General features: G+C 35.1%; 1 protein-coding gene across 2 annotated transcripts in view; it reads left to right on the forward strand.

The window, feature by feature from the left end:
* ZFP91 (ZFP91 zinc finger protein, atypical E3 ubiquitin ligase) overlaps positions 1 to 26,029 on the forward strand; it is a 41,952-nt gene that overhangs the window by 11,033 nt on the left and 4,890 nt on the right. Inside the window, exons 3-9 of one of the 2 annotated variants that reach the window (XM_045558123.1) lie at positions 20,072 to 20,281; positions 20,538 to 20,574; positions 21,216 to 21,317; positions 21,844 to 21,978; positions 22,594 to 22,644; positions 23,077 to 23,155; positions 24,374 to 24,488. In XM_045558123.1, the coding sequence (XP_045414079.1) occupies positions 20,072 to 20,281; positions 20,538 to 20,574; positions 21,216 to 21,317; positions 21,844 to 21,978; positions 22,594 to 22,644; positions 23,077 to 23,155; positions 24,374 to 24,488 (729 nt within the window). The remainder of the gene's footprint in view (positions 1 to 20,071; positions 20,282 to 20,537; positions 20,575 to 21,215; positions 21,318 to 21,843; positions 21,979 to 22,593; positions 22,645 to 23,076; positions 23,156 to 24,373; positions 24,489 to 26,029) is intronic. The other variant, XM_045558124.1, reaches the window with a different exon arrangement.

A 26,029-nucleotide genomic window follows, 5' to 3' on the forward strand; every position in this document is an offset into this window, starting at 1 on the left:
TCTGTTAAAATATACCATATTTACACAAAAGTATGCATATTGTAAGTGGGCAGTCTTGTAAATATTCATAAGGGGAGCCCAGTCATATACCATCACCCAGCTTAAGAAGTAGAATGTGATTAGCATTCCAGAAACCCCCTGTGCCCCTTCTAGTCACCTACCCCCACATGCAACCATCATTTTGACTTTAAATAACAAATTAGTTTTGCCAGTTTTTGAATTTTACATAAAATAGGATAATACGCTATATACTCTTTTGTGCCAGGCTTTCACTCACCATTTTGTGACAGAAATGTTGTGCTTATTGTAGATTGTTTATTTTTGTTGCTATATAGTATTCTATTGTGGAAATATACCACAGTTCTGTTCTACTGTTGATAGCATTTGGGTGGTTTTCAGTTATTGGCCTGTGGTGCACATTTTTTAAATACATTATTGGGGTATAATTTACATGCCATAAAGTTCATCCATTTCAAATGTACAATTCATTGATCTTGATAAATTTTATGAGTTGCGCACCTATCATCACAACCTACTTTTAGAACTTTTTCTTCGTCTCAGTAATGTCCTTCATGTCTGTTTATAGTTAATCCTTGGTCTCACCCCCAGTCCCAGGCAACCATTAATCTACTTTCTGTCTATACAGATTTTTCTGGACATTTTATAGAAATGGACTTGTACCTATAATGTTAGCTTATTTCTATATTTTGCCATGGTCAAGGTCTGCTCATTTTGTCCTCACCCCACCTCAATGTATCAACTTTATTTTCATTACAATTTTTAAGTAAATCCCTTGTTATCATTAGATCTGTACTATTACAATTGCATTCCAGCTGGTCTCTTTAATTTGCATCTCTCAAACCATCTCCCCCTTCTTACCAATCAGCCATGAAGTCTGAAGATCTGTCTCAGATCAGATAACTCTTACTTTGTAACTTTCAGAGATTCTCTAAAATCTAACTTCAGATTTCTTAGACTTGGATCTAGGGCCTCTACCGTGTAGATGATACTTTTCCAGGTTATTGCTAATAATTCTCCTTAGACCCCCACATTTCTTCCTGTAATAATAAATATTATTATCTCCCAAATCTCTGAACTTTTCTGATTTTGTGGCACTGTCCTGTATTATCCTTTTCCTAAACATCTCTTCAATATAAGTGTTATACTCATACTTGAATGTTTCTTTCATGCCCCAGATAAAGTGACCTGAACACAGCCAGATTGTACTATGGTTGTTTTTAATATATTTTGCAATTCAAAACTGCTGCTGGAAGAGAGAAATCAGTGAAATTAGCCGGATGTTGGGGATAGCTAAAAGCAACACATTTCATATATATTGAAAATGATTCGTTTTATGTGGACCAAGCTAAATCTAGACCACAACAACAGTTTCTTTTTATGTGCTGTCAATTCCTAATTTTATATATGTAGCACAGATCCCCTCCTCTGAACTTGAGGCCCATTCATAGTTTATGCAGCAGACATCTCAACTTACCCAAAGCGAAACACATATTCTCTCTAGTAGTCTCTTCAAAACAAACAACAGAAAACATCTGATTTTTTGTGTGTGTGTTTCCTTCATCTGTCCAATTGTTCAAGTCAGAAATGTAGAAACCTAAATCCCTGGTATTTCTCCCTTTCTCCCTCTATCGCTTTGTTAAGTCATTATCTAGGTCTATCTGGTCTGTCTCCTAAGTATTTCTCTTATCTTTTATTCTTTCCATCACCGTTATTGCCCTTTTTAGAGCTATTATTATGTGTTACCTGGTATATTTCACTGGGCTTTAAGCTGGTCACCTGGCATCTACTCTTGCCCCCACCTAGCTCATTGTCTAGCCTGCAGCCAGAATGAACATTAAAAATGCAAATCTGATCATGCCACCTTTCTACTTAAACTCTTTCTGTGGCTATTAGGATAAGATCCAAAATTCTGCAAGGACCTTCTTAATTAGACTTTTTTCTGACTCCTCAATATGATAAATGATGACAGTTTCTGTCGTCTTTTTTCTGCGTTATGTTGATCTTACTTTCAGTTTTCACTTCAGGATGTTTATGCACTCTTTGTTTTTCCTTCCCCTTCTGTCATCTAGCTACCACTTATTTATCCTTCAGAGTTCAGGCATATTTATTTAAACTTGAATGTTGAGCTATTAATAATTGTTAACTGTAGAGACATTAAGTTAATAAACACTAGTTTTAAGGGCTATAGTTTCAAAGAGAAAGCATCCTTTCACCTCAAACCTATGTCTAAGCAAAGTCTTTTAATGTTTTTAAGAGACAGAACTAATTTACCTAATGCCTGTACTTAATGGCATTACTTTGTTGATTCTTTTTCTTGCCGTAAACTTTTAATATCATCCTAGAAATTTTGTGAAAGTTTAGTATTTTTTGTCCTTTACTTTTTACCTGCTCCAGTGGCTTATGTCTGCTCCTAAATAGGTAAGAAAGAAAATGGAAACATACATAGATGTTGTAAACAGTGAGAGATGACTAGGAAAAGAAAGAAAAATCTACTATAAGTATTAACACATACATATACATTAACAGTATTGTTGATTTAAAAATGCATAAACCAGGTTAGAATGTAAACATTATTTAATTTTTTAAAGTTTGAAAATCTCAGCTTTTTTTCCCCCCTGACTTTTTTTTGTTTGTTTGTTTTGTTTTAAAGACAGAATCTCTCAGAGTTTCGCTCTGTGGCCCAGGCTGCAGTGCAGTGGTGCAGTGACGGCTCCCTGTAACCTTCAACTCCCAGGCTCAAGCCATTCTCTTGGCACAGCCTCCCCAGCGTCTAGGACTACAAGTGTACACTGCCACCCACAGCTAATATTTTTTATTTTTTGTAGACACATGGTCTTGCTGTGTTGCCCAGACTAGTCTCAAACTGTTGGCCACATGTGATCCTCCTGCCTTGGTCTCCCAAAGTGCTGTAATTACAGGCATGAGCCACTGCGCCTGGCCTTTTTTCTGGCTTTTAATCACACACACAAAAATTCTTCCAGTTCTCTATTTTGGAACATAATGAAATACCACATTCAGTTTTATATTAAAAATTCACTTTTAGGGAATAATTGTTATGTGTCTTTTAGGTCTATATATTGGATAAATGGGGCCCTCTCTGGGCACTTGTACCCAAGGCTAAGTAAAAGTGAGCCAAATCTGAATTGAGCCCTTGCACTGGTGCTCTTTCACCTCTTTTGTGTGGTTAGGTGGGACTTAGTAAAAAGAATATAGGCTTTGGACTTAGATATGCCTGGATTCAATTCCCAGTTCCATAACTTCATATGTGAGCTTGGGAAAGTCAATTACTTGCTTTCCTCATCTGTAAAGATAAGAAGAAAAAGAATTATTTGACAGGGATATAAGAACTGAATTTAGAGAAATGGAAAAAATATTATGTTGCCTGGGATTTAATAAATATTTAAGATTTGTTAGTTTCCCAGAGGAAACTTAAATATTTAAATAAATATCAAGGAGAGAGAGGATCTTTAGTTTCTTCATAGGCTATTAACCAGCCACACCCTTGTTTTGCTCAACAATCAAATATTAGCTTTGATTGTATTAGAATGGCCCTTCTAACTTCAAGTATTTTATCATGATTAAGTAGCTCTCATCTTTTGGATTTTGATGCGTTAGCTTGTTTGGAAAATGTTATCTCTAGCTGTAGGATTGAGATGAGTCACTCTTAACACTTAAGAAGAAAACATTCCTGCCAGTAGTGCCAGTCTCTTATTGTTGTAATTCAGAGTCAACTACTCTTACTTTATCCTTTCCTCTTTCAGGAGTGTACCTTTAACCCTTGAACAACACAGGCATTAGGGGCACCAACCTCCTTCAAAAACCTCCATGTAACTTTTGACTCCCCCAAAACTTAACAACTGATAGCCTACTGTTGACCAGAAGCCTTACCAATAACAGCTGATTAACTCATATTTTGTGTGTTATATGTATTATATACTGTATTCTTACAATAAAGCAAGCTAGAGAAAAGAAAATGTTACTAAGAAAACCATAAGGAAGAAAAAATGTATTTACTGTTCATTAAGTGGAAGTGAATCTTCATAAAGGTCTTCACGCTTGTTGTCTTCGCGTTGACTGGGCTGAAGAGGACCTGGAAAAGGAGGGGGTTGAACTTGGGGTCTTAGGAGTGGCAGAGGCAGAAGAGATGGAGGAAGTGGAAGGGGAGGCAAGAGAGGCAGGCATACTGGGTATAACTTTATGGGAATACATCATATTTTCTATATGACTCTCTTGCTTTTCCATTTCTCTAAAAATATTTCTGTATGGTACCAGTGCTTCCATTGTTTGCTTTAGTTTCAGTGCCCGTGTCATAGAAGTATCCATGTCCTAAGAGAAGTTAAAAGCAGTCTTGAATAACTGGGACCCTTTTGCCAAATTATGTAATCTCTGTTTCTTAGCACTGCTTCTAAGTCGTTTTCCTCATCCTCTGTCACTGGTTTGGGAGTACTCATCTTCATCAAGTCGTAGTCTGTTAATTCCGCTAGTGTGGTATCTGTTAGCTCTTGAATTTCTCTGAAACACATATCTTGATGCTCCACCTTTGTTGCCATATCCACAGTCTTTCTTGATTTCCTTGATTGGCTCTTGTCATAAATCTTACGAAGTCATACACAACATCTGGACACAGTTTTCTGAAGCAGGAATTTATTATTTTAGACTTGATGGCTTCCATGCCTTTTTCTGCAACACCGATGGCATCTTCAATGGTGTAATCCTTCCAGACTTTCATGATGTTCTCTCTATTAAGGTTTTCTTCTGTAGTGTCGACAGTCCTTTCCATTGAGTACCGTGTGTGATATACCATAAAGATCCTATGACTCTAATCTGGAGGATGAATTAGAGATGTTGTGTTTGGGCAGTAAGTAGATCAATTTGACACTTTAGTGTTAAACTAATGGGATTCTGGGTAGCCAGGGGCATTGTCCAATATGAGAAGAACTTTACTTTAAAAGGCAATCCCCTTACTAGCAAGGGTACTTCCTGACTTCAGGGACAAAGCATCAATGGAACCAATCCAGAAGATGGGTTGTCTTTGTCCAGGCCTTATTGTACAACCCAAAACTGGCAGCAGGTTTTTATCTTTTCCTTTCAAGGCTCGAGAGTTAGCAGCTTTATAGCTAAGGGCAGCCCTGATCATAAACCCAGCTGCATTTGCATCAAACAGTAGAGTCTTTTGCCTTAAATCCTGGTGCTCACTTCTTCCTACTAATAAATGTCTTTAGCGGCATTTTTTTCCAGAATAGAGTACTTTTATCTGCATTAAAAACCTCTTCAGGCAGAAAGTTTTTCTTGTCAGTGATTTTCTTAATGGCATCTGGGGATTGGTCTGCTGCCTCTTGGTCGCTGAAGCTACTTCTCCTGTCATCTTGACATTTTTTAAGCCAAACTTCTTTCTAAAATTATCAAACCATTCTTTGCTGGCATTAAGTTCCCCAGCTTTAGATTCTTCACCTTTCTTTGGCTTTAAGTTGTTGTATTGTAACTTTGGTTTTTTCCAATCATATTAGAATCTGTAAGTATGCCTTTCTTGCCTTGTGCATTTTCTCTTATGCATTTTCCAAAATGAGATAAGGTATTTCACAAAAAGTGCAAGGTTTTCACACCTGCAGGCATAGCTGTAGTAATGGCTTGATGAATTTCTTTTTCATTTTTTACAGTGGTTCTTATGCTGGATTCATTCATTTTGGAATGGCAGGCAACTGCAGCTGCAGACCTCAACCTACAGTACATATGAAGCAATTTAACTGTTTCTTGTAATTTTGTGACTTTTCTCTGCTTCTTGGGAGCACTTCCAGCATCACTAGTGGCACCTCATACGGGCTCCATGGTGTTATTCAAGGTTTATAGTATTACACTAAACCCCATGCAAAATACGAGAGAACTGTGAGAGATCACCTTTTACTATATACTCAGTTTACTGGAGAGACAACTGCTTACGTGGGGTGATTATTCTTAGCATTTTAAGTGAATACTCATTGTGCTCATTGCAGTAGCAACCAGAGGTGGCTACAAAATTATTACAGTAGTACAGTATGTACTATAGTTAATTTTATGCAGTTAGGATTTAATATTACATCTTTACTTTTTTTACATTTCTCTCAACTGCAAATGGTGCCGTGTACAGTCTGTAAGAGTTTGTGGATGTAAGTTTTGATGAATTTTAACTTTTTATAATAGATTTGTATATATTTTATGCGAGTAAATGATAAAATATACTAGCATCTACATATAGTTTATGCATTCACGACATCATTTTGTTCATTTTTCAATGTTTCTAGGCTACATGGTACATCTGTTTTTTTTTTTAATTTATCACAAATCTCTAAAAAGTTTTCTAATGTATTTATTGAAAAATGTCCACAGATGAGTGGACCTGCACAGTTGAAAACCTGTATCGTTCAAGGGTCAACTGTAGTTGAATTCACTATGCCTGCACATAGCTGTGGCAGTGACTTGTTTGATGTCTTCCTTCACTGAAGCTACTATGGTTTTTTTCTCTTCTTTCCTATTTATATATTAAGGAACCTCCTCAAAGTTAACTGCTGTTATGAGAAACAACTAGAAATTTTGTTTGAAGTACCACACAGAAGAAACTTGGTTCTTTTCTTACCTGGTTATGATTGTTACCTTAATGTATGGGTTATCCTTCTATTGTCAATTTCTGCTCCAGAAACCTGACGGTGCGCCTGTGTGCATGCCTGTGTGTGTGTGTGTGTGTGTGTGTGTGTGTGTGTGTGTGTACGTACGTGTGTGTATGTGTGCTTATTTGTTTTGAGGTGAAACTTGTGTAACAAAAAACTAACTGTAAAAAATGAATCATTTTAAAGCACACAATTCAATGACATTTAGTACATTTACACTGTTGTACAACCATCACTTCTGTCTAGTTCCAAACATTTTCATCACCACCAGAGAAAATCCCTGTACCATTGAAAGCAGTCGTTCTTATTCCCTCCCCCCAATCCCAACAAACGTTCATTTACTTTTTGTCTCTATGAATTTACCTATTCTGGATATTTTGTGTAACTGGTATCATAGAGTATATGACTTTTGTGTCTGGTGTCTGTCGTATAACCACAATGTTTTTAGCGTTCATCCATATTGTAGCATGTATTAATATTTCATTCCTTTTTATGGCTGAGGAAAAATTCTGTTGTGTGGATATATGACATTTTGTTCATCCATTCACTGGTTAATGGACATTTGGGTTGTTTCCACGTTTTTGGGTATTGTGAATTGTACTGCTGGAGAACATTTCATGTACAAGTATTTGTTTAGATACCTGTTTTCAACTTTTGGTCTGTATATCTAGGAGTAGAATTGCTGGGTCATATGGTAATTCTATGTTTAAGTTTTTGAGGACCTTCCAACTGTTTTGCTCAGTGACTGCCTCGTTTTACATGCCCACCAGCAATGTACAAGGGTTCCAGTTTTTCCACATCCTTGCCAACACTTGTTATTGTCTTTTTTTTTTATAGCCATTCTAATGGGTATGAAGTGGTAATCTTTTATTTATTTATTTATTTATTTATTTTTTTAATTTCAGCTTATTATGGGGGTACAAAACCTCAGATTATATATATTGCCCATGTCCCGCCCTTCCCCCTGAGTCAGAGCCTCAAGCGTGTCCATTCCCCAGACAGTGCGCCTGGCACTCACCATGTAGTCATACCTCCATTCCCTCCCCCCACCCCCCACCTCCCCGAGTCAGCACCTTCAAACATGGCCATTCCCCAGACGGTGCGCAACGCACTCATCATGTAGGCATACACCCATCCCCTCCCCCCACCCCCCGCCTCAGTCTGATATCCAATTGGTATCATTCCCCAATGTGCATTTAGGTGATGATCAGGGAAACCAGTTTTCTGGTGAGTACATGTGATGCTTGTTTTTCCATTCTTGGGATACTTCACTTAACATAATGGGTTCCAACTCTCTCCAGGAGAACCAAAGAGATGTCGTATCACTGTTATTTCTTATAGCTGAGTAATACTCCATGGTATACGTATACCACACTTTACTAATCCATTTGTGAATTGATGGGCATTTGGGTTGTTTCCACATCTTTGCAATTGTGAATTGTGCTGCTATAAACATTCGGGTGCAGGTGTCTTTTTTATAGAATGACTTTTGTTCTTCTGGGTAGGTAGCCAATAATGGGATTGCTGGATCAAATGGTAGGTCTACTTGAATCTGTTTAAGGTATCTCCATATTGTTTTCCATAGGGGTTGCACTAGTTTACAGTCCCACCAGCAGTGTATGAGTGTTCCTGTCTCTCTGCATCCACGCTAACATGTATTGTTTTGGGACTTTTTGATAAAGGCCATTCTCACTGGGGTTAAGTGGTATCTCATTGTGGTTTTGATTTACATTTCCCTGATGATTAGAGATGTTGAACATTTTTTCATATGTTTGTTAGCCATTTTTATATCTTCTTTTGAAAAATTTCTATTCATATCCTTTGCCCACTTTTTGATAGGGTTGTTCGATTTTTTATTACTGATTTTCCTGGGTTCTAAATATATTCTTGTTATCAGTCCTTCATCTGATGTATGCGAAAATTTTTTCCCATTCTGTAGGTTATCTGTTTACTCTCATGACTGTTTCTTTGGCTGTGCAGAAGCTTTTTAATTTGATCAGGTCCCATTTATTTATTTTTGTTGTTGCTGTGATTGCCTTAGGGGTCTTCTTCATAAATTCTTTGCCTAGGCCAATGTCTGTAAGAGTCTTCCCTACATTTTCTTCTAGGATTCTAATAGTTTCCCACCTAAGGTTTAAGTCTGTTATCCACCATGATTTGACTTTTGTGAGAGGTGAAAGCTGTGGGTCCTGTTTTAGTCTTCTACATGTGGCTATCCAGTTTTCCCAGCACCATTTGTTAAATAAGGAATCTTTTCCCCAGAGTATGTTTTTGTCTGCTTTGTCAAAGATTAGATGGCTATATGAGGATGGTTTTATATTTGGATTTTCTGTTCTGTTCCACTGGTCTGTGTCCCTGCACTTGTGCCAATACCAAGCAGTTTTAATAATCACAGCTTTGTAGTATAGTTTGAAGTCTGGCAAATTAATATCTTCCATTTTGCTTTTGTTGCTTAAAATTGCTTTTGCTAAACGGGGACTTCTCTGGTTCCATACAAAGCGTAAAATTATTCTTTCTATATCTGTGAAAAATGATGTTGGTAATTTAATAGGGACTGCATTGAATGTGTAGATAACTTTGGGCAGTATAGACATTTTAACAATGTTGATTCTTCCGATCTGTGAGCATGGTATGGTTTTCCACCTATTTACATGTTCTGCAATTTCCTTCCTTAGTGTTTCGTAGTTCTCCCTATAGAGGTCCTTTACCTCCTTAGTTAAACATATTCCTAGGTATTTTATTTTCTTTGTTGCTATTTTGAAGGGTATTGAGTCCTTAATTTGGTTCTCCGTTTGACTGTTATTGGCATATATGGATGCCTCTGATTTGTGTGTATTGATTTTGTATCCCCTGACTTTACTGAATTCATTGATCAATTCCAGGAGTTTCTTGGTTGAATCCTTGGGGTTTTCTAGATGTAACATCATATCATCAGCAAAGAGTGAGAGTTTGATCTCCTTTCCCTATTTGGACTCCCTTGATTCTGCTCTCTTGCCTGATAGCTCTCGCAAGGACTTCCAATACTATGTTGAAAAGTAATGGGGACAGTGGGCAGCCTTGTCTGGTTCCAGTTCGAAGTGGGAATGCTTTCAATTTTCCCCCATTCAGTATGATGTTGGCTGTGGGTTTGTCATATATGGCTTGTATCATTTTTAGATAGGCCCCGTCTGTGCCTATTTTGTTAAGTGTTCTTATCATAAAAGGGTGTTGAATTTTGTCAAATGCTTTTTCTGCATCTATTGAGAGGATCATGTGATCTTTATTTTTGCTTCTATTTATGTGGTGAATTACATTTATAGATTTGCATATGTTAAACCATCCCTGCATCTCTAGGATGAAGCCCACTTGGTTGTGATGGATTATTTTTTTGATAAGCACTTGGATTTGATTTGCTAGGATTTTATTGAGAATTTTTGCATCTGTATTCATAAGGGATATTGGTCTGTAGTTTTCTTTTTTTGTTGCATCCTTTCCTGGTTTTGGTATTAAAATTATGTTGGCTTGGTAAAATGTGTTGAGGAGAATTCCATCCTTCTCGATATTGGAGAATAGTTTATGTAGGATGGGCACCAGTTCTTCTTTGTAGGTATGGTAAAATTCAGGTGTGAACCCATCTGGTCCAGGGCTTTTCTTTTTGGGAAGGTTTTTTATTGCTGTTTTGATTTCAGATCTAGATATTGGTCTATTCAGGAATTCTATTTCTTCCTGGTTGAGCCTGGGAAGGCTGTGTGTTTCTAAAAATTTGTCCATTTCCTCCTCATTTTCCAATTTGTGTGCATAAAGATTTTTGTAGAATTCATAAATGATGTCATGTATCTCTGTGGCATCGGTCGTGATTTCTCCTTTCATGTTCCTGATGGAGGTTATTCGAGTTTTTTCTTTTCTGCTCTTGGTTAGCCTAGCCAGAGTTGTGTCAATCTTGTTTATTTTTTCAAAGAACCAACTTTTTGTTTTATTAATTTCCCTTATGGTTTGTTTGTTGTCCTTTTCATTTAGTTGTGATTTGATCTTAATAATTTCTCTCCTTCTGCTGGGTTTGGGGTCGGTCTGTTCTTCCTTCTCCGGCTCTTTGAGTCTATTCATTAGATTGTCTATTTGTAAGTTTTCTGTCTTTTTGATATAGGCATTTATGGAAATAAATTTTCCTCTCAGGACTGCTTTAGCTGTGTCCCACAGATTTTGATAAGTTGTGTCTCCTTTGTCGTTTAATTCAAAGCATCTTTTGATTTCATCTTGATTTCTTCATTTATAAAATAATCGTTCAGGAGGAGGTTGTTTAGCTTCCATGACTTTGAGTAGGAATGAGAATTTCTGTTAGGGTTCATTATTACTTTTATTTTGCTGTGATCTGAGAAGATGCATGGTATAATTTCTATTTTTTTAAATTTTTTAAGACATGCTTTATATCCTAGAATATGGTCAATCTTGGAGAATGTCCCATGAGCTGATGAGAAGAAAGTATATTCAGTGGATTTTGGGTAGAATGTCCTGTAGATGTCAGTCAGGCCCATTTGTTCTAGCATTCTACTTAAGTCCATTATTTCTTTGTTTATTTTTTGTTTGGAGGCAGCGGCGTGTTAAAGTCTCTGACTATTAAAGTACTGTTATCTATCATTTTGTTCAAATCAAGTAGGGTTTGCTTTATGAATCTGGGTGCCCCTAAGTTGGGTGCATATATATTAAGTATAGTTTTGTCTTCTTGTTGAATTGTACCCTTCACCAGTATATAGTAACCATCTTTGTCTTTCTTTACTTTTATTGATTTAAAAACTAAGTTATCGGAGATTAAAACCGCCACGCCAGCTTTATTTTGGCTTCCATTTGCTTGAAATATCGACTTCCACCCTTTTATTTTCAGTCTAAATGCATCCTTGCAGGTTAGATGAGTTTCCTGAAGGCAGCAGATACTTGGCTTGTATTTTTTTAACGATTGGGCCAGTCTATGTCTCTTGAGTGGGGAATTCAATCCATTCACATTTAATGAGAGAATTGATAAGTGAGACTGATTTCTGTTCCTCATGTTGGGTTGAATTTCATTATTCTGTTTTCTCACTTGAAGTGGTAATCTTATGTGGTTTTGATTTGTATTTCACTAATGACTTTTGAGCATCTTTTCATGTACAGTTTTGTCATTTATATATCTTTAGAGAAATGTCTGTTCAAGTCCTTTCCCTGTGTTTTAATTGGGTTGTTTTTATTTTTGTTGTTAAATTGAAAAAAACTATATATTCTGGATATTAGACCTTATCAGATACATGACTTGCAAATATTTTCTCCCATTCTGTAGGTTGTCATCACTTGTGAGCATTTTTTAGTGTTAGTTCATATATTTAGGTCTTTGATCCATTTTGAGTTAATTTTTTGTATGGTGTAAAGTAAGAGTCCCACTTCATTCTTTGCACATGGATGTCTAGTTGTCTCAGCACCATTTGTTGATGAGGCTGTGCTTTCTCCCATTGAACAGTATTGGCAACCTTATTGAAAATCATTTGATGGGTTTATATCTGGACTCTTAATTCAGTTCATTGCTGTAAGTATGCTTAGCTTTATGCCAGTACTACACTGTCATGATTACTGTAGCTTTGCAGTAAGTTTTGAGATTGGAAAGAGCAAAATGAGTCCTCCAACTTTGTTCTTTTTTTTCTAGATGGTATTGGCTAGTGTAGTGCCCTTACATTTTAATATGAATTTTAGGATCAGGTTGTCAATTTCTGCAGAAAAGGAAGCTGGGATTCTGATAGGGATTACGTTCAGTCTGTTCATCTATTTTGGGAGTATTGCCATCTTAATTTTCTTTTTGTTCATTGCTAATGTATTTAAAACAATTGAATTTTATGTGATGATCTTATATTCTGCCACTTTGCTGAATTTGTGTTTTGCTTTTAATAGTTTTTTTTTTTTTTGGTGAATTCTTACAATTTTCTATATGTGAAGCCATTTGATCTGCAACTAGAAATATAGTTTTAATTCTTCCTTTCTAATTTGGGTGCCTTATTAAATTTTTTTCTTGCCTAGTTGCTCTGGATAGAAGTTTTTCAGTGCAATGTTGACTAGAAGTGAAGAAAGATTACGTCCTTGTCTTGTTCCTGATCTTGGGGGGAGAATTTTGACTCTTTGCCACTGAGTATGATGTGACCTCTGGGATTTTCATAAATGCCTTTTATCAAGTTAAGGAAGTTCTATTCTATTCTTTGTTTTGTGTTTTTATTATGAAAGTTTGTTTAATTTTGTCATATGCTTTTTCTACATTGAGATGATTGTGTGTTGTTTTCCTTTATTCTAGTAATGATGTGTATTACATTTATTTTTGTATGTTGAACCGCCTTCATAATCCTGGTATATGTCTCAGTTGATAATTGAGTTTAATTCTCTTAATATTCTGCTATATTTGATTTGCAAGGGATATTGGTTTATAGTTTCCTTATGTCTTTTTCTGGCTTTGGTGTCAGAGTAATGCTGTCTTTATAGAAAGAGTGGGAAGTGTTCCATCTTCTGTTTTTGAAAAAGTTTGAGAAAGACTGGAGTTAATTCTTTAAATGTCTGATAGAATTCACCAGTGAAACCATCTGTTCCTAGCCTTTTTTGTTGGGAGGTTTTTGTTTACTGATTCATTTGTCTGCTCATTTTCTATTTCTTGAAATTTTTTTTTGGTAATTTGTGTTTCTAAGAAGTTGTTTATCTTATCTAGACTATGTAATTTGTTGGCATAAAATTATTCGTTGTGTTTTCTTGCGATCTTTATTTCAGTGGTTGTGTCCCTGCTTTAATTTCTGATTTTAGTAATTTGGGTCTTCTCTCTTTTTTTTCTTAGTTTCGCCAGAAGTTTGTTGATTTTGTTGATCTTTTTAAAGAAACAACTTTTGGTTTCATTGATTTTTCTCCATTGGTGTTCCATTCTCGTATTTCATTTATCTCTCTTCTAATCTTTATTTCCTTTCTTCCACTTGCTTTGGGTTTACTTTGTGCTTTTTTTTTTTTTTTTTTTTTTCTGGTTCCTTAAGGGATGATGTTAGGTTATCGATTAGGCATATGATTTCTTTTTTCTATTTTAATGTAGGCATTTATAATACAATAAATTTATAATTTATTATAAATTCCCCTCTCAGTACTGCTTTCATTATAACCCCTAAGTGTTGATATGTTTTGTTTTTGTTTTCATTCCTCTTTTAAGTATTTTGTAATTTACCTTGTGAATCCTTCTTTGATTCATTGCTTGTTTAACAGCATGTTATTTCATATCCACATATTTGTGAATTTTGTAGTTTTCCTTCTGGTGATGATTTCTAGTTTCAGTCCATTGTGGCCAGAGAACATATACATGCTTTATATGATCACAACCTTTTAAAACTTATTGAAACTTGTTTTATGGCCTAACATTACCCTGGAGAATGTACTGTGTACACTTGAGAAGATTGTATCTTCTGTTGTGTGAAGCATTCTGTAGATGTCTGTTAGGTGTAATTTTTTTCTAGTATTCCTCGAGTCCCATAATTTGTTATTGAACTTCTGATTTTTTTTTTTCTCCTTTACTTGCCACTATACAAATGAGGAAGGTTGTTCTATCTGTTATTGGAAATGGGGTATTGAAGTCTCCGGCTATTATTTTGTTATTACCTATTTCTGTGTTCAGTTCTGTCAATCTTTGCTTCATATATCTTGGAGCTCTGTTAGCTTTGTATAGTTCTATACCCTCTAAATTGATTAACCTTCATATCAATATGTTGTATTCTTTGTGTCTTGTAACAATTTTTCAATTGAAGTGTATTTTGTCTGATATTTGTAGGACCACCTTTATGGGTTAAATTGCTTCCTCCCAAAAGATGTTAATGTCCTAACTGAGGTACCTGTGTATGTAACATTTAGAAATAGGTGCAGATTAATAAGCCTATATGGTAATTTATGGCAGCCCTGGAAAACTAGCAGGTTTTGGTACTGGAAGTGGAGTGTAACAAAATGTCTTAAAATATGGACATAGTTTTGGGATTGGTAGTGGATATTGGCTGGGTATATTCTGAGGTGCTTGATTGAGAAAGCAGCCTAGATTGCCTTGAAGAGATGATTGACAGAAATATGGATGTTAAAGGCAATCTGGGAAGGCTTCAGAAGGAAATGATGCATGGTGGGAAAAAAAGGTGATCTTTGTTACAAAGTTGCAGAGAATTTGACTGAATTGTATTTTGTCATTGAGTGGAAAGTATTTAATAGAACTTGTGAGCAATGAACTTGGATGTTTAGCTGAGAACATTTCCAAGCAAAGTGTAGAAGGTGTAGCCTGGTTTCTCCTTGCTGCACCTTGCTCTCCTTGCTGTACTAAAATGTGAGAGGAAAGAGATAACTTGAGGAATGAATTGTTTAGCAAAGAGGAATCGGCAATTGATAATTTAGAAATTTTTGAGCCTATTCAGATAGTGTATTTGGTAATAGGACCAAGGGTGTGACTGGACGGCTGTTTTCTAAAGAGATAAGGTGTGGATCCTGTCAACTTATGGATCCCATCAACCATCTCAGCTGTTCCCAGAGTAAGAGATGCAATTAGCCAAGAAAGATCTGTAGAGGACCCTCTTGTTTGGTGGCTTGGACCCCATGAATTACATGAGAGACTGACAAGGTTTTTAAGAATTGTATAACAGCAGAAACACTGCCAGACTTGACTGAAAAGAACAGAGACAGGATGAAATGAAAGAAGAATGATTCTGAGTATAGAGCCACAAATGCAGAGGCGTGGGCGTACAAAACCTCCTGGGGCTAGAGAGTAGGGCTCTTCCCCCAGTGGGCCCAGAGTACAAAGCATTGATCCACAGAGGATTATTCTTAGGCCTTAAAATTTAATGGAATTTGCTTTGCTAGGTTTTGGACTTGCCAGGGACCCATGACTTTTTTTCTTCCAGTTTCTCCCTTTTGATATGGAAATGTCCATTCTGTGTCTATCAAACCATTGTATTTTGGAAGCAGATAACTTGTTTTCTGGTTTCACAGCTCCACAATTGAAGAGGAATTTTGCTCCAGAATGGGCCAATACCCCAAGTCTCATTTACAGATAACTGATATAACTAATTTAGATGATGAGATTTGAGAATTTTGAGTTGGTGATATTTAGATATGATTTTGGACTTAGAGTTGACGCTGGAACCTGTTAAGACTCTAGGATGTTGGGATTAGGTGAATGTATTTTGCATATTGGAAGGACATGAATTTTAGGGGGCTAGAAGACATGGACTATTGTGGGTTGAATTTTTGTTCCCCCCAAAATATGTTGAGGTCTTATCATTGTGAACTTAAATGGAAATAAGTCTTTGCAGATGTAATCAAGTTAAGATGGGTTATACTGAATTAGGTTGGGCCCTAATCCACTATGACTGATCTCCTTATAAGAAGAGAAAAACCACAAGACACATGAAGGGGAAACACCATGTGATGACGGAAATAGAATTAAAGTTAGAAGCTGCAATCCAAGCAATGCCAAGGATTGCTGGCCACCACCAAAAGATAGGAAGAGGCAGGGAGTGATTCTACTCAGAATCTCAGAGGGACTGTGGCTCTGCTACTGTGTTCATCTTAGACTCATAGCCTCCAGAACTGTGGGAGAATAGATTTCTGTTTTAAGCTATCCCAATTTGTTGTGGTTTGATACAGCAGCCCTAGGAAATAATGAAACACCTCTGCTCTCTCTTGCTTACTATTTGCATGAAATATTTTTTTTCCATCCTTTTACTTTGAACCTATTTGTGTCTTTAGATCTAAGGTGAGTCTCTTATATAAGACAATATAAATGGGTCATTTTTTTTTAAGTCCATTCTGTTTATTTCTGCCTTTTGGGAGTTTAATCCATTTACATTTAAAGTAATTACCGGTAAGGATGACCTTATTTATGCCTTTTTCCTATGTTTTCTACCTGTCTTAATATCTTCTTGTTTTGATCTTTTAACTGTCTAGTTTAAATTAATTCCAATTTAGCTTCAGTAGTAAACAAGTCTCTGCTCTGTATCATTCTGTTTCTCGCTCTTTATGTTGTTATTGTCACAAATTGTATCTTTTGATGTGTGCCCATTAACATAAATTTTTAATTGTTGTTTTATACATTTGTCTTTTAAATCATATAGGGAAATAAAGAGGAGTTCTAAACCAAAAATACAATAATACAATTTTATATTTGCCTGTGTAACCGTTACAAGTGTTTTTACTTATGGCTTTGAGTTACCATCTAGTGTCCTTTCATTTCAGCTTGGAGGACTCCTTAAAGCATTTTTTGTAGGGCAGGTCTGCTAGTGACAAACTTTTTATTTTTTTGGTAATGTTTTAATTTCTCCTTTATTTTTAAAGGATCTGTTTGCCAGCTGCAGAATTCTTGCTTGATAGTTTTTACTTTTCATCACTTTAAATATGTCATCCACTGCCTCTGTCTTCCATGGTTTCTGATGAGAATTAGGCTGTTGATATGATTGAACATCCTTGTTCCCAGTGAGTCACTTCTTGCTATTTTCATGATTCTTTGACTTTTGACCATTTGACAATAATGTGTCTGTCTGGGTGTGGATCTCTTTCATTTATCCAACTTGGAGTTCATTAAACTTCTTGTTTCTATGGATTCATGGGAAGTTTTCCTCCAATATTTCTTCAAATACTCTTTCTGCCCATTCTCTCCTCTCCTTCTGGGACTCTTATTGGTATGCTTAGATGGTAGTCTGTGTTTGTTGAAACATTGTTTTTCTCATTTCTTTTAGTTCTTTGTCAATTATTTCCTTTAGCTCTTTGAGCGTATTTTTTTAAAAACCATATTCTTTGGACTATATAGTCTCTAAAGGCTCTCTTCCTTTAGCTTGTGTTCAACAAATGATTTGACACAGATTTCCTTAAACGTTTTGTTTAACTTACTTTTTTCTTCTTTCCAACTGTAAACCTTGTTTTTTGTAAACCTTTTATGTATTTTCCAGAGTTTCTGCAAAGTTAATTCTGACAGTTTTTTCATTATGTGCATGTGATTTTTTTTTGGAGAGACATTTTTGCTGTCACTTCTGGCAGTGCTTTTTACTTTTTTTTAAGATTAGAGTTTTGGGGGTTGAGTAAGATAGGCCAGTATACTTTATTCATAAAGATAAGCTGTTTTTATCAATTGGCATCATTTATTGAATGGATACGATTGACAGTATGGGAAGTTGTGGGGATACAGTTCCTTTTATCGTGGAGAAGAAAGAGCTTTATTGAGTACAAGAGGTTATGGAATGGGTTCAAAGTCTAACTTGGTGGAGTTGAGTTGAGGGAAAGAAAGATTTTTTTTTTTCTATTAAATGTTGTAATACTTCATATAGGGTATTGAATTGTTCTCTTTGAAGAAATTCTTTTAAAAGTCCTTAATTATTAATCTCAAAATCAAAGTTAGATCAAAGTTATCAAAGTTGGATAAGCATAACTAAATCTAGAGCTTCAACAAGCTGATCTTGAGCAAATTGTCTCCTTTGACCATCCATTTACATTATAAGTAAAACTTACTGGGTTGTACTTAGACCAGATGGTCTTTAAGGTTTCACCTCTTAACATTTTATGATTAAAATAGCTCAGATAGAAGAAGGGTGAGAAAAGTACTAATTTCATTCCATTACATTAATACATTCTGATAACACTTTAAAACACTATAGCTAAAGCTAAAGTAGCTCTCTGTCACCACTTTGTTCCATAGTGGAGGAAACAATTCTTTAGACTTAAATTTTAAGAAAAAATGTTACCATACTGTTCATAGTGTTTTGTGTCTTTTTTTACACTTTAGAAGTTTTTGGCTAACAATTCTGTCTCTGTAGATACCTCTACATAGTATTTCTTCGTGGGTATATATCATGGTTTATTAAAATACTTTCTCATTGACAGAGGGTTAGTTGTTTCTGTTCTTTGCTATTACAAACATGCTACAGTGAACCCCCACATGCCAGTTTATTTTCCTGGGGTAGATCCTTAGAGCTGAAATTGCTGGACATATTTTTAGACCTTCCCTGAAGGTAACCAGTGTTTATCAATTTCTCATATGTCTTTCTAGTAGTGTTACCATATGTAAGATATAAATATCTTTTATATGCACACATACGTGTATACTATAATTTATAAAACCAATCCCCTTCGAATATTTTGTTTTCGACTCTTTTGCTACTTAAAAACTATACTATAAGTTTGATTGTTAATTTTGTAGGGTAAATTTCTGGGAGTTAAATTTCACGTGAAAAGGTATATGCATTTATAATTTTGATATATATTGCCAAATTGTCCTCCATAGAGGTTTTGCTAATATCCATACTATCTGTGTATTAGAGTGCCTTTTTCCTACAGCCTTTCTAATACAGTGTGTTGGCAAACATTTGGATCATTGTTGGTATGATAGGTGGAAAATGACATCACACTATTGTTTTCATTTGAGTCTCTTGTTATGAGTGTATTGAGCTTTTTTTGTTGTTTGTACGTTTGAAAGCCATGTTTTTAATGAGGTGCCATTTCTTTTATTGGATTGTTAGACTTTGCTTATAGTTGATTTTCCTATGTAGAAAATTGTGTTTATGTGGTTGGATGTATCAGTCTTATGACCTGATATTTTGTTTGATTACGAAAGCCTTTCCCGTGCTGAAATTATTAAAAGAATCTTTCATTGTCAAAATGAGCTCACTTCTAAGTAATAAGCTACTCGAGGTATGAGAGCCAATATCTAATGTTAACGTTTTATTATTTATTACTCAGGAGAAGATGACCTACCTCACTTCATTCACCCTTAAAGTATGAGGAAATACATGATAACAATAACAGATTTTGTTTGTGTGCTTGTGCACAGTGTATCATAGGATAATTGAAACAGAACAACAGTGGAGCTCGACTTTGCCCTGCCATAGGATTGCTCTGTGGAGTAATTCAAATTCATAATATAGTTCTAAGTAAAACTGTTGATTAGAGTCAAGGAAAGACATTCCTGTTATGGAATTCCTCTTTAGCAATTTCTTACAGAATCGTTTGGTTGTTAAAACTAGATCTGCAATTCATTCTTTTTGGTACTTCTGTGGTTCTAGTCATCTTTCTGGGACCCCTTAGTTTAGTTTTTTCAAACTTAGATCTAAAGCTTAGAATTCTATGAACTGAATTACTTAGGTGTGTATTTTGCATATTTAGCATTGCATTTTTTAGTAGTTAAGGTAAGATAAAATTACTGCTTTGCAACATGAAGTTTAATTTCTTCAGAGTGATGACATTAAGGATGAGTTTTACCTAACTTTCCTCTCATCTTGTTTTTTCTATTATTTCAGTATAAATCAGGGTTTTTTTCCTTTTAAAAAACATTTACTTTATCCTCTTCTTTGACTATATTTACAGTTAGTGGGTATACAGGGATGGTTATTGGTTAACTATAAACTTTAAAAAGAATAATATATGTTTTTATCTAGATCCCAAGGAAGAGAAAGAAGACGACAATTCTGCCCTCCCTCAGGAAATTTCCATTGCTGCAACTAGACCTAGCCGGGGCTGGCGCAGTAGTAGCAGGACATCCATCTCTCGCCATCGTGACACAGAGAACACCCGAAGCTCTCGGTCCAAGACTGGTTCACTGCAGCTCATCTGCAAGTCAGAACCAAATACAGATCAGCTTGATTATGGTACAGTACAAGTAGAATATGGTTACTTATAGCCAGTTCCTTTTATATTTTAAATGTAGTATTGAACATTTACCTAAATAGCTTAAATTTCAGGGATGGGTGTGGCATAGTGGCATAGCTAGGATTTCTTTTTGATAATCTGCAGATATTCTTCCTTTGTATAATTACCTCATGTAGTAATTTGCTTAGAATCTCTTGGCTGTGAGAGAAAATATATCTACATAAATAAAGTTTTGTCTTGGCTTTATTTTTCCAGATGTTGGAGAAGAGCATCAGTCTCCAGGTGGCATTAGGTAAAAAAAAAAAAAAAAGCTTTTCAAATTTAATATTTAAACCTTTAGGGACATAGAGCATAATTGTAGTAAATGATTTAGAAGTTTTCTACTTGAAAAAATTTTGAGCTGTAAGAGAAAATAACTTCAGTTTTAATATTAAATTTAGGAGATTTCACATCTCCTAATTTTTAGTTATATAGTTCACAAACCATGTCTTCAATACCTTCTATTTTGAAGCTTCTTCCATGCTAAGCACTAGTATGGAATGTGAGTGTTTTTATCAGGGTTTTGAGACTTTGTCAGTATCTTGTATGGTAAGTCATAATTTTTATCTGTTGTTAGGTCTTTTTTGATACAGCAGATTGCTAGACATAGTATTACAAAGTCAATTGTTTTTTAACTTTGAGTGCCATTGAGTAGTTAACACCCTACCTTTATTTAATAAAGTGATTGCATATTTAGGATTTATGTATTTTTAGTTTCAATTATCATTCTTTAGGATAAAGCAGCTAGATTTCAGTCCAGCTAGATAAAAAGGATGAAAATCCTAGATAACTTGCTGTGAATTTTTGGCAATTTTTAAATAAATTATGTAATAAAATTCAGTCAGACATGATCTTTATAACCAGAATTTATCATTTCTGTTTGCTTGTTTTTAGTAGTGACGAGGAAGAGGAGGAAGAAGAGATGTTAATCAGTGAAGAGGAAATACCATTCAAAGATGACCCAAGAGATGAGACCTACAAACCCCACTTAGAAAGGCATGTATCATATTTTACTCCAGATATGTCAGTGGAAAATAAGTAGGATATTGTATGCTTTTGTCTTGTTGCCAAACTAATGAGTGTAGAATTAATATTAAATGAGTAATTACTTGTTTTATAAATCTGATATCACACACCCTCATACAATTCTCTCTTCTATTTATAGTACTTTATTTTAATTATATCCAAATTTTTATGATGTCTACATGTTTTATCTTAATAAGGTATTGTGAATTGCCTGAATGCTTAGAATTTTTTTACTTATTCCTGTTTCTCTTTAAAATTATAGTGAGATTTGATTCTTAGGCATCTTTAACTTGGGGGATGATCCCATAGGCATGCTAAATATATATAAAATTACTGTACATGTGAAGAATAATTGGTGGGAAGTGACATTTCATGAACTGAGGATCATAATTTTATAATAAATTGATGATAACCCTAAGGTTTAATTTGTTGTTATACTCTTCCTTGAAAAGATCCTTTGTGGGATACCAGTGTTGAAATGTATTTGTGTTTTCAGGGAAACCCCAAAGCCACGGAGAAAATCAGGGAAGGTGAAAGAAGAGAAAGAGAAGAAGGAAATTAAAGTGGAAGTAGAGGTAGAAGTGAAAGAAGAAGAAAATGAAATTAGGGAGGATGAGGAACCTCCTAGGAAGTGAGTAGGCAATTACTACTAAAAATGAAAATTAAACAGATTTTGAAACTACTAGTGGAAAAGAGGGGTAGGAGTGTGAGGAAGGATGTTGACATATACATACTTCAAAATATGTATTTTTTTTAAAAATTAAGAAAATTTGGCCTCAAGCAGCTGACAGTTTCATTGGAGAGGTTGTTTTTTTTTTATTTTTTTGAAGTAGTTAGGCTTTTTGGTTCTATTGCATGTATCCTTCATGACCTAGTATAGTTTATATTCTTAGGGTTTTGGGGTAATAGACTTATTCTGCTTTTTAAATTGACTAAATTTAGGTGGTAGACTATAGTAATTCTTTAAGCAGTACATTCAGGTATATCCAAATCTTTTATAGTAATGCATAATTTATTGAAGGTATATGTTTAATCTATGATGCAGACTGATTTGAAAGTGAAATTACTTTAGAGTAAAATCTTGCTTGATTTGCCAGATATATCTTTGGCTTTCTGTATTCAGGGTTATTCTTTGAGTCTGCCACTTGCTCTGTGCCCTTGAGTGTGTGTATATATGTCTTCAGTCATCCTTCACTCTAAGTTTCAATACAGAATATGTGGATAGTTACTCTGTCTTTAATTATAGGAGAGGAAGAAGGCGAAAAGATGACAAAAGTCCACGTTTACCCAAAAGGAGGTGAGGAAATTATACTGTTTTGCACCTTATTTTGGTGCTAGGCACTTTACTCACATATTTAGACCTACTAGTAATCCTGTACAAATGAATGGCTATTTAAAAATTTCACAAAAGCAACTTCATTAATGTTTTTGATGTACACATGTTTTTATTTTCATTGCAGGATCTTGAAGTTTCTAAAAATTTTAATACTTCCTGTTTACATTTTTGGGAGTTACTGATTTATTTGTGCTATTTTAAAACTCTATCAAACATTCGGTAATTTCTGGTTACTTCTAACACAAATTATAAGCAAGCTATATACCAGTAAAGAGATTTTAATTCTTTCTATTGTAAAATTGCAATTCCCTATAGTACAGTTTGAGTTAAAGGCCGCACTGTGCAGAGTGCCACTTTTCTGTTGCTAACTTTTCTCCTACATTTTGATAATAGAAAAAAACCTCCAATCCAGTATGTCCGGTGTGAGATGGAAGGATGTGGAACTGTTCTTGCTCACCCTCGCTATTTGCAGGTTAGTGAAGTTGTTATTAAAAGGCAGCTTTTCAAGTTATGTTCCATTGCTTGTTCTCATACTTCATGAGATTTATAATTTGTTGGCTTCTTTAGGCTTTATCATTAACATATGATGTTAAGAAAATCTTTCTTTAAACATAAAATTACTTTAATTTTTCTATCTTAGTTGTTTGTGCTGCTATAACGGAATACCTGAAACTGGGTAATTTATAAAGAACAGACATTTATTATTAATACCTCATGGTTCTGGCGGCTGGGAAGTCCAAGAACATGGCACTGGCATCTGGGTAGGGCCTCCTTACTCTGTCAGTCCATGGGCAAGAGGAAGGGTGGATCCCTTATGACCTAAGCACCCCCCATTAGTCTCCGGTGTTGTCTCAGCACTGTTGTATTGGGGATTAAGTTTCCAACATATGAACTTTGGTGGACACATTCAACCATAGGACATTTTATTTTAAGAAAAAATGTGACTAAGAAACTGAGCCCAAATAGAGGACTTTCCTTGGAAAGTTGGAATCTTGGAATATTACAGTGTTTCCCAATGTGCTATAAATATTTCTGATACAAGAGATAATTGTAACAACATACTAAGACACAGAGTAACAATTTTGTTTTAATGTATATTAGGAAAAAGGTTGAATTGGCAACTCATACTAGATTTTGATACTGTATAGTTTGGGTTTTGTTTTTATTTTTCTTAAGTAAGTTGGTTTTTTTTTAATGAGTAAAGTTACATCTTATATTTAGGTCTGGCAGAAAACATGAAAGTGAAATAACTGCTTAGGAAATGCCTGTTTGATCTTTAGCAGCAAGTATAACCTGAGACTAAGGCCTTACTTTTTGGATTGTGATTCTGTTATAATAATAGCTACTATGTTTTTGCTGTGTGCCATTGCTGCACTAAGCACTGCACAATATCTGATTTCTTTTTCCCCACAACACCACTGTGAGATATTGTTATCTCCATTTTACGAATGAGAAGTGGAGCTTGAAATAGTTAAGTACATCTCCTAAGATCACACTGCTAGTGAATGACAGACCCACTTTGGAACCCAGGTCTATATATTTCCGTAGCCTATGTTCTTAATCATTTTACTAAACTGTCTCACTATCCATATACAAAGTATTTGGTTATTTGCACTTAGCACTTAACAAAGAAAAAAGCTTTCAGGAAGCCTTAGTTTTTATCCCTTTTCACTTTCTTTTACTGGTTTAGCATCACATTAAATACCAGCATTTGCTGAAAAAGAAATATGTATGCCCCCATCCCTCCTGTGGACGACTCTTCAGGCTACAGAAGCAACTTCTGCGACATGCTAAACATCATACGGGTACTTTTTAAAATATAATGTTTATCAATTAGATAATTGCATTATCCTTTAGATGTGCAGACTGGTATCGATACAGTTTTTTCTAATATAAATCTAAGAGTCTATAGTCAAGTGTAGGATAAAGGTATGAAAATAAAATGTAATAAGATTTTATTTTACAAGAGATGAACAAACTAGGGCTTTTGAACTTTTATCCTTTGATGACTTTGAGAACTTCTATGACTAGGATAATGATCTTTTTTATTCAGTATTTATTCTGATATCAACTATGGACTACATACGTATATTATTGCTAATCTATCCACTCAGCACCACTAAGTTTGTTTGTAATGCCTTGTTTTGCAGCTAAGAAAACTGAGGCTTAGCAGTACTAAAGCAACTTGCCTATAAAACATAGCTGATTTTTGGCAGAAGCAGAATTTTCTAGTTCTGCTTCAGGTAGATACTTGCAGTAGGTATTATGGATTAAAAATCGGGTATATGGGGAAGAAAGCCTAAATGTAAAAGGTTTGCTTATAGTTTGTGGTTAACCATTCAGTAGCCCCTGGAACTTCTGCTATAGAAATCGTAAAGACTAGCTATTGAATTTGGTTACAAACTGCTGTGGCAAGTGTTGACTCAAAAAGAGAAACTGAGAGTCTTTACAGTACATATTATAGACTTAAATTCCGTTTATTTGTAACCACTGATAATCTCATTGCAGTGCAGTTAATAGGGACAGATTGAGCTGAGTACATACCACTGAGTATGTGCCAGACACATGATTATTACATATGTTGTCTTCTCAGTGATCTTAGAGAATAAAACTAAGAGTTTCAGTTGCAGAAATATCATGTCTCCTGCCCAGAGTCATACTGATACAGGTATTCTGTCTCCTTCATTGACTGTTAGGCTACTTTATTTCTCCTTACTTTTCCTCATTGGTAAATAAAGGATACCAATATCAGAGTTATTGTAAGGATGAAATGAGATAACATATAAAGTGCTATTTAGTGCACAGAGCCTGGCACATGGAAGACTTTTTCAAAACACCAAGATTAGAACTTGGATCTTAATCACTTCAAAGTCTACAATCTTTTCTTTATATCATGTTTTTTGAGAGAGAATACTACCTTCACTGTTTCTTGATAGGTGCTACAGTTTCTTTACTCCTTCTGCTCCCAGTTAGTACTGTTTTATGGCACAGAAAAGTAATTTCTGACAACCAGTTTTAAATGAAAGTAGAAATTACAGTGATCATTCACTCAATAAATGTATATTTCAAAAATAAAATAAAATAATTGGTGTAACTGAGCTGCTATAACAGATAACTCCCTAATGTCCAGGGCCTTAATAAAATAAAGGTTTCTCAGGAAAGTAACATTCAAAATATATATATATATACACACACATACATACATACATACACACACTGAGGACCTTTTTGCTCATGGGCTCTCCAGGCACCAGGTGATAAAGAAACAAAAAAGTACAATGCTCCTTTGTCCCACAGATTCCACACCACGTTATCAAATTCGTCAAAAATTCTGTGTAATTGGGTG

The sequence above is a fragment of the Lemur catta genome, chromosome 7, assembly GCF_020740605.2.
Source record: "Lemur catta isolate mLemCat1 chromosome 7, mLemCat1.pri, whole genome shotgun sequence".
Classification (NCBI taxonomy): domain Eukaryota; kingdom Metazoa; phylum Chordata; class Mammalia; order Primates; family Lemuridae; genus Lemur; species Lemur catta.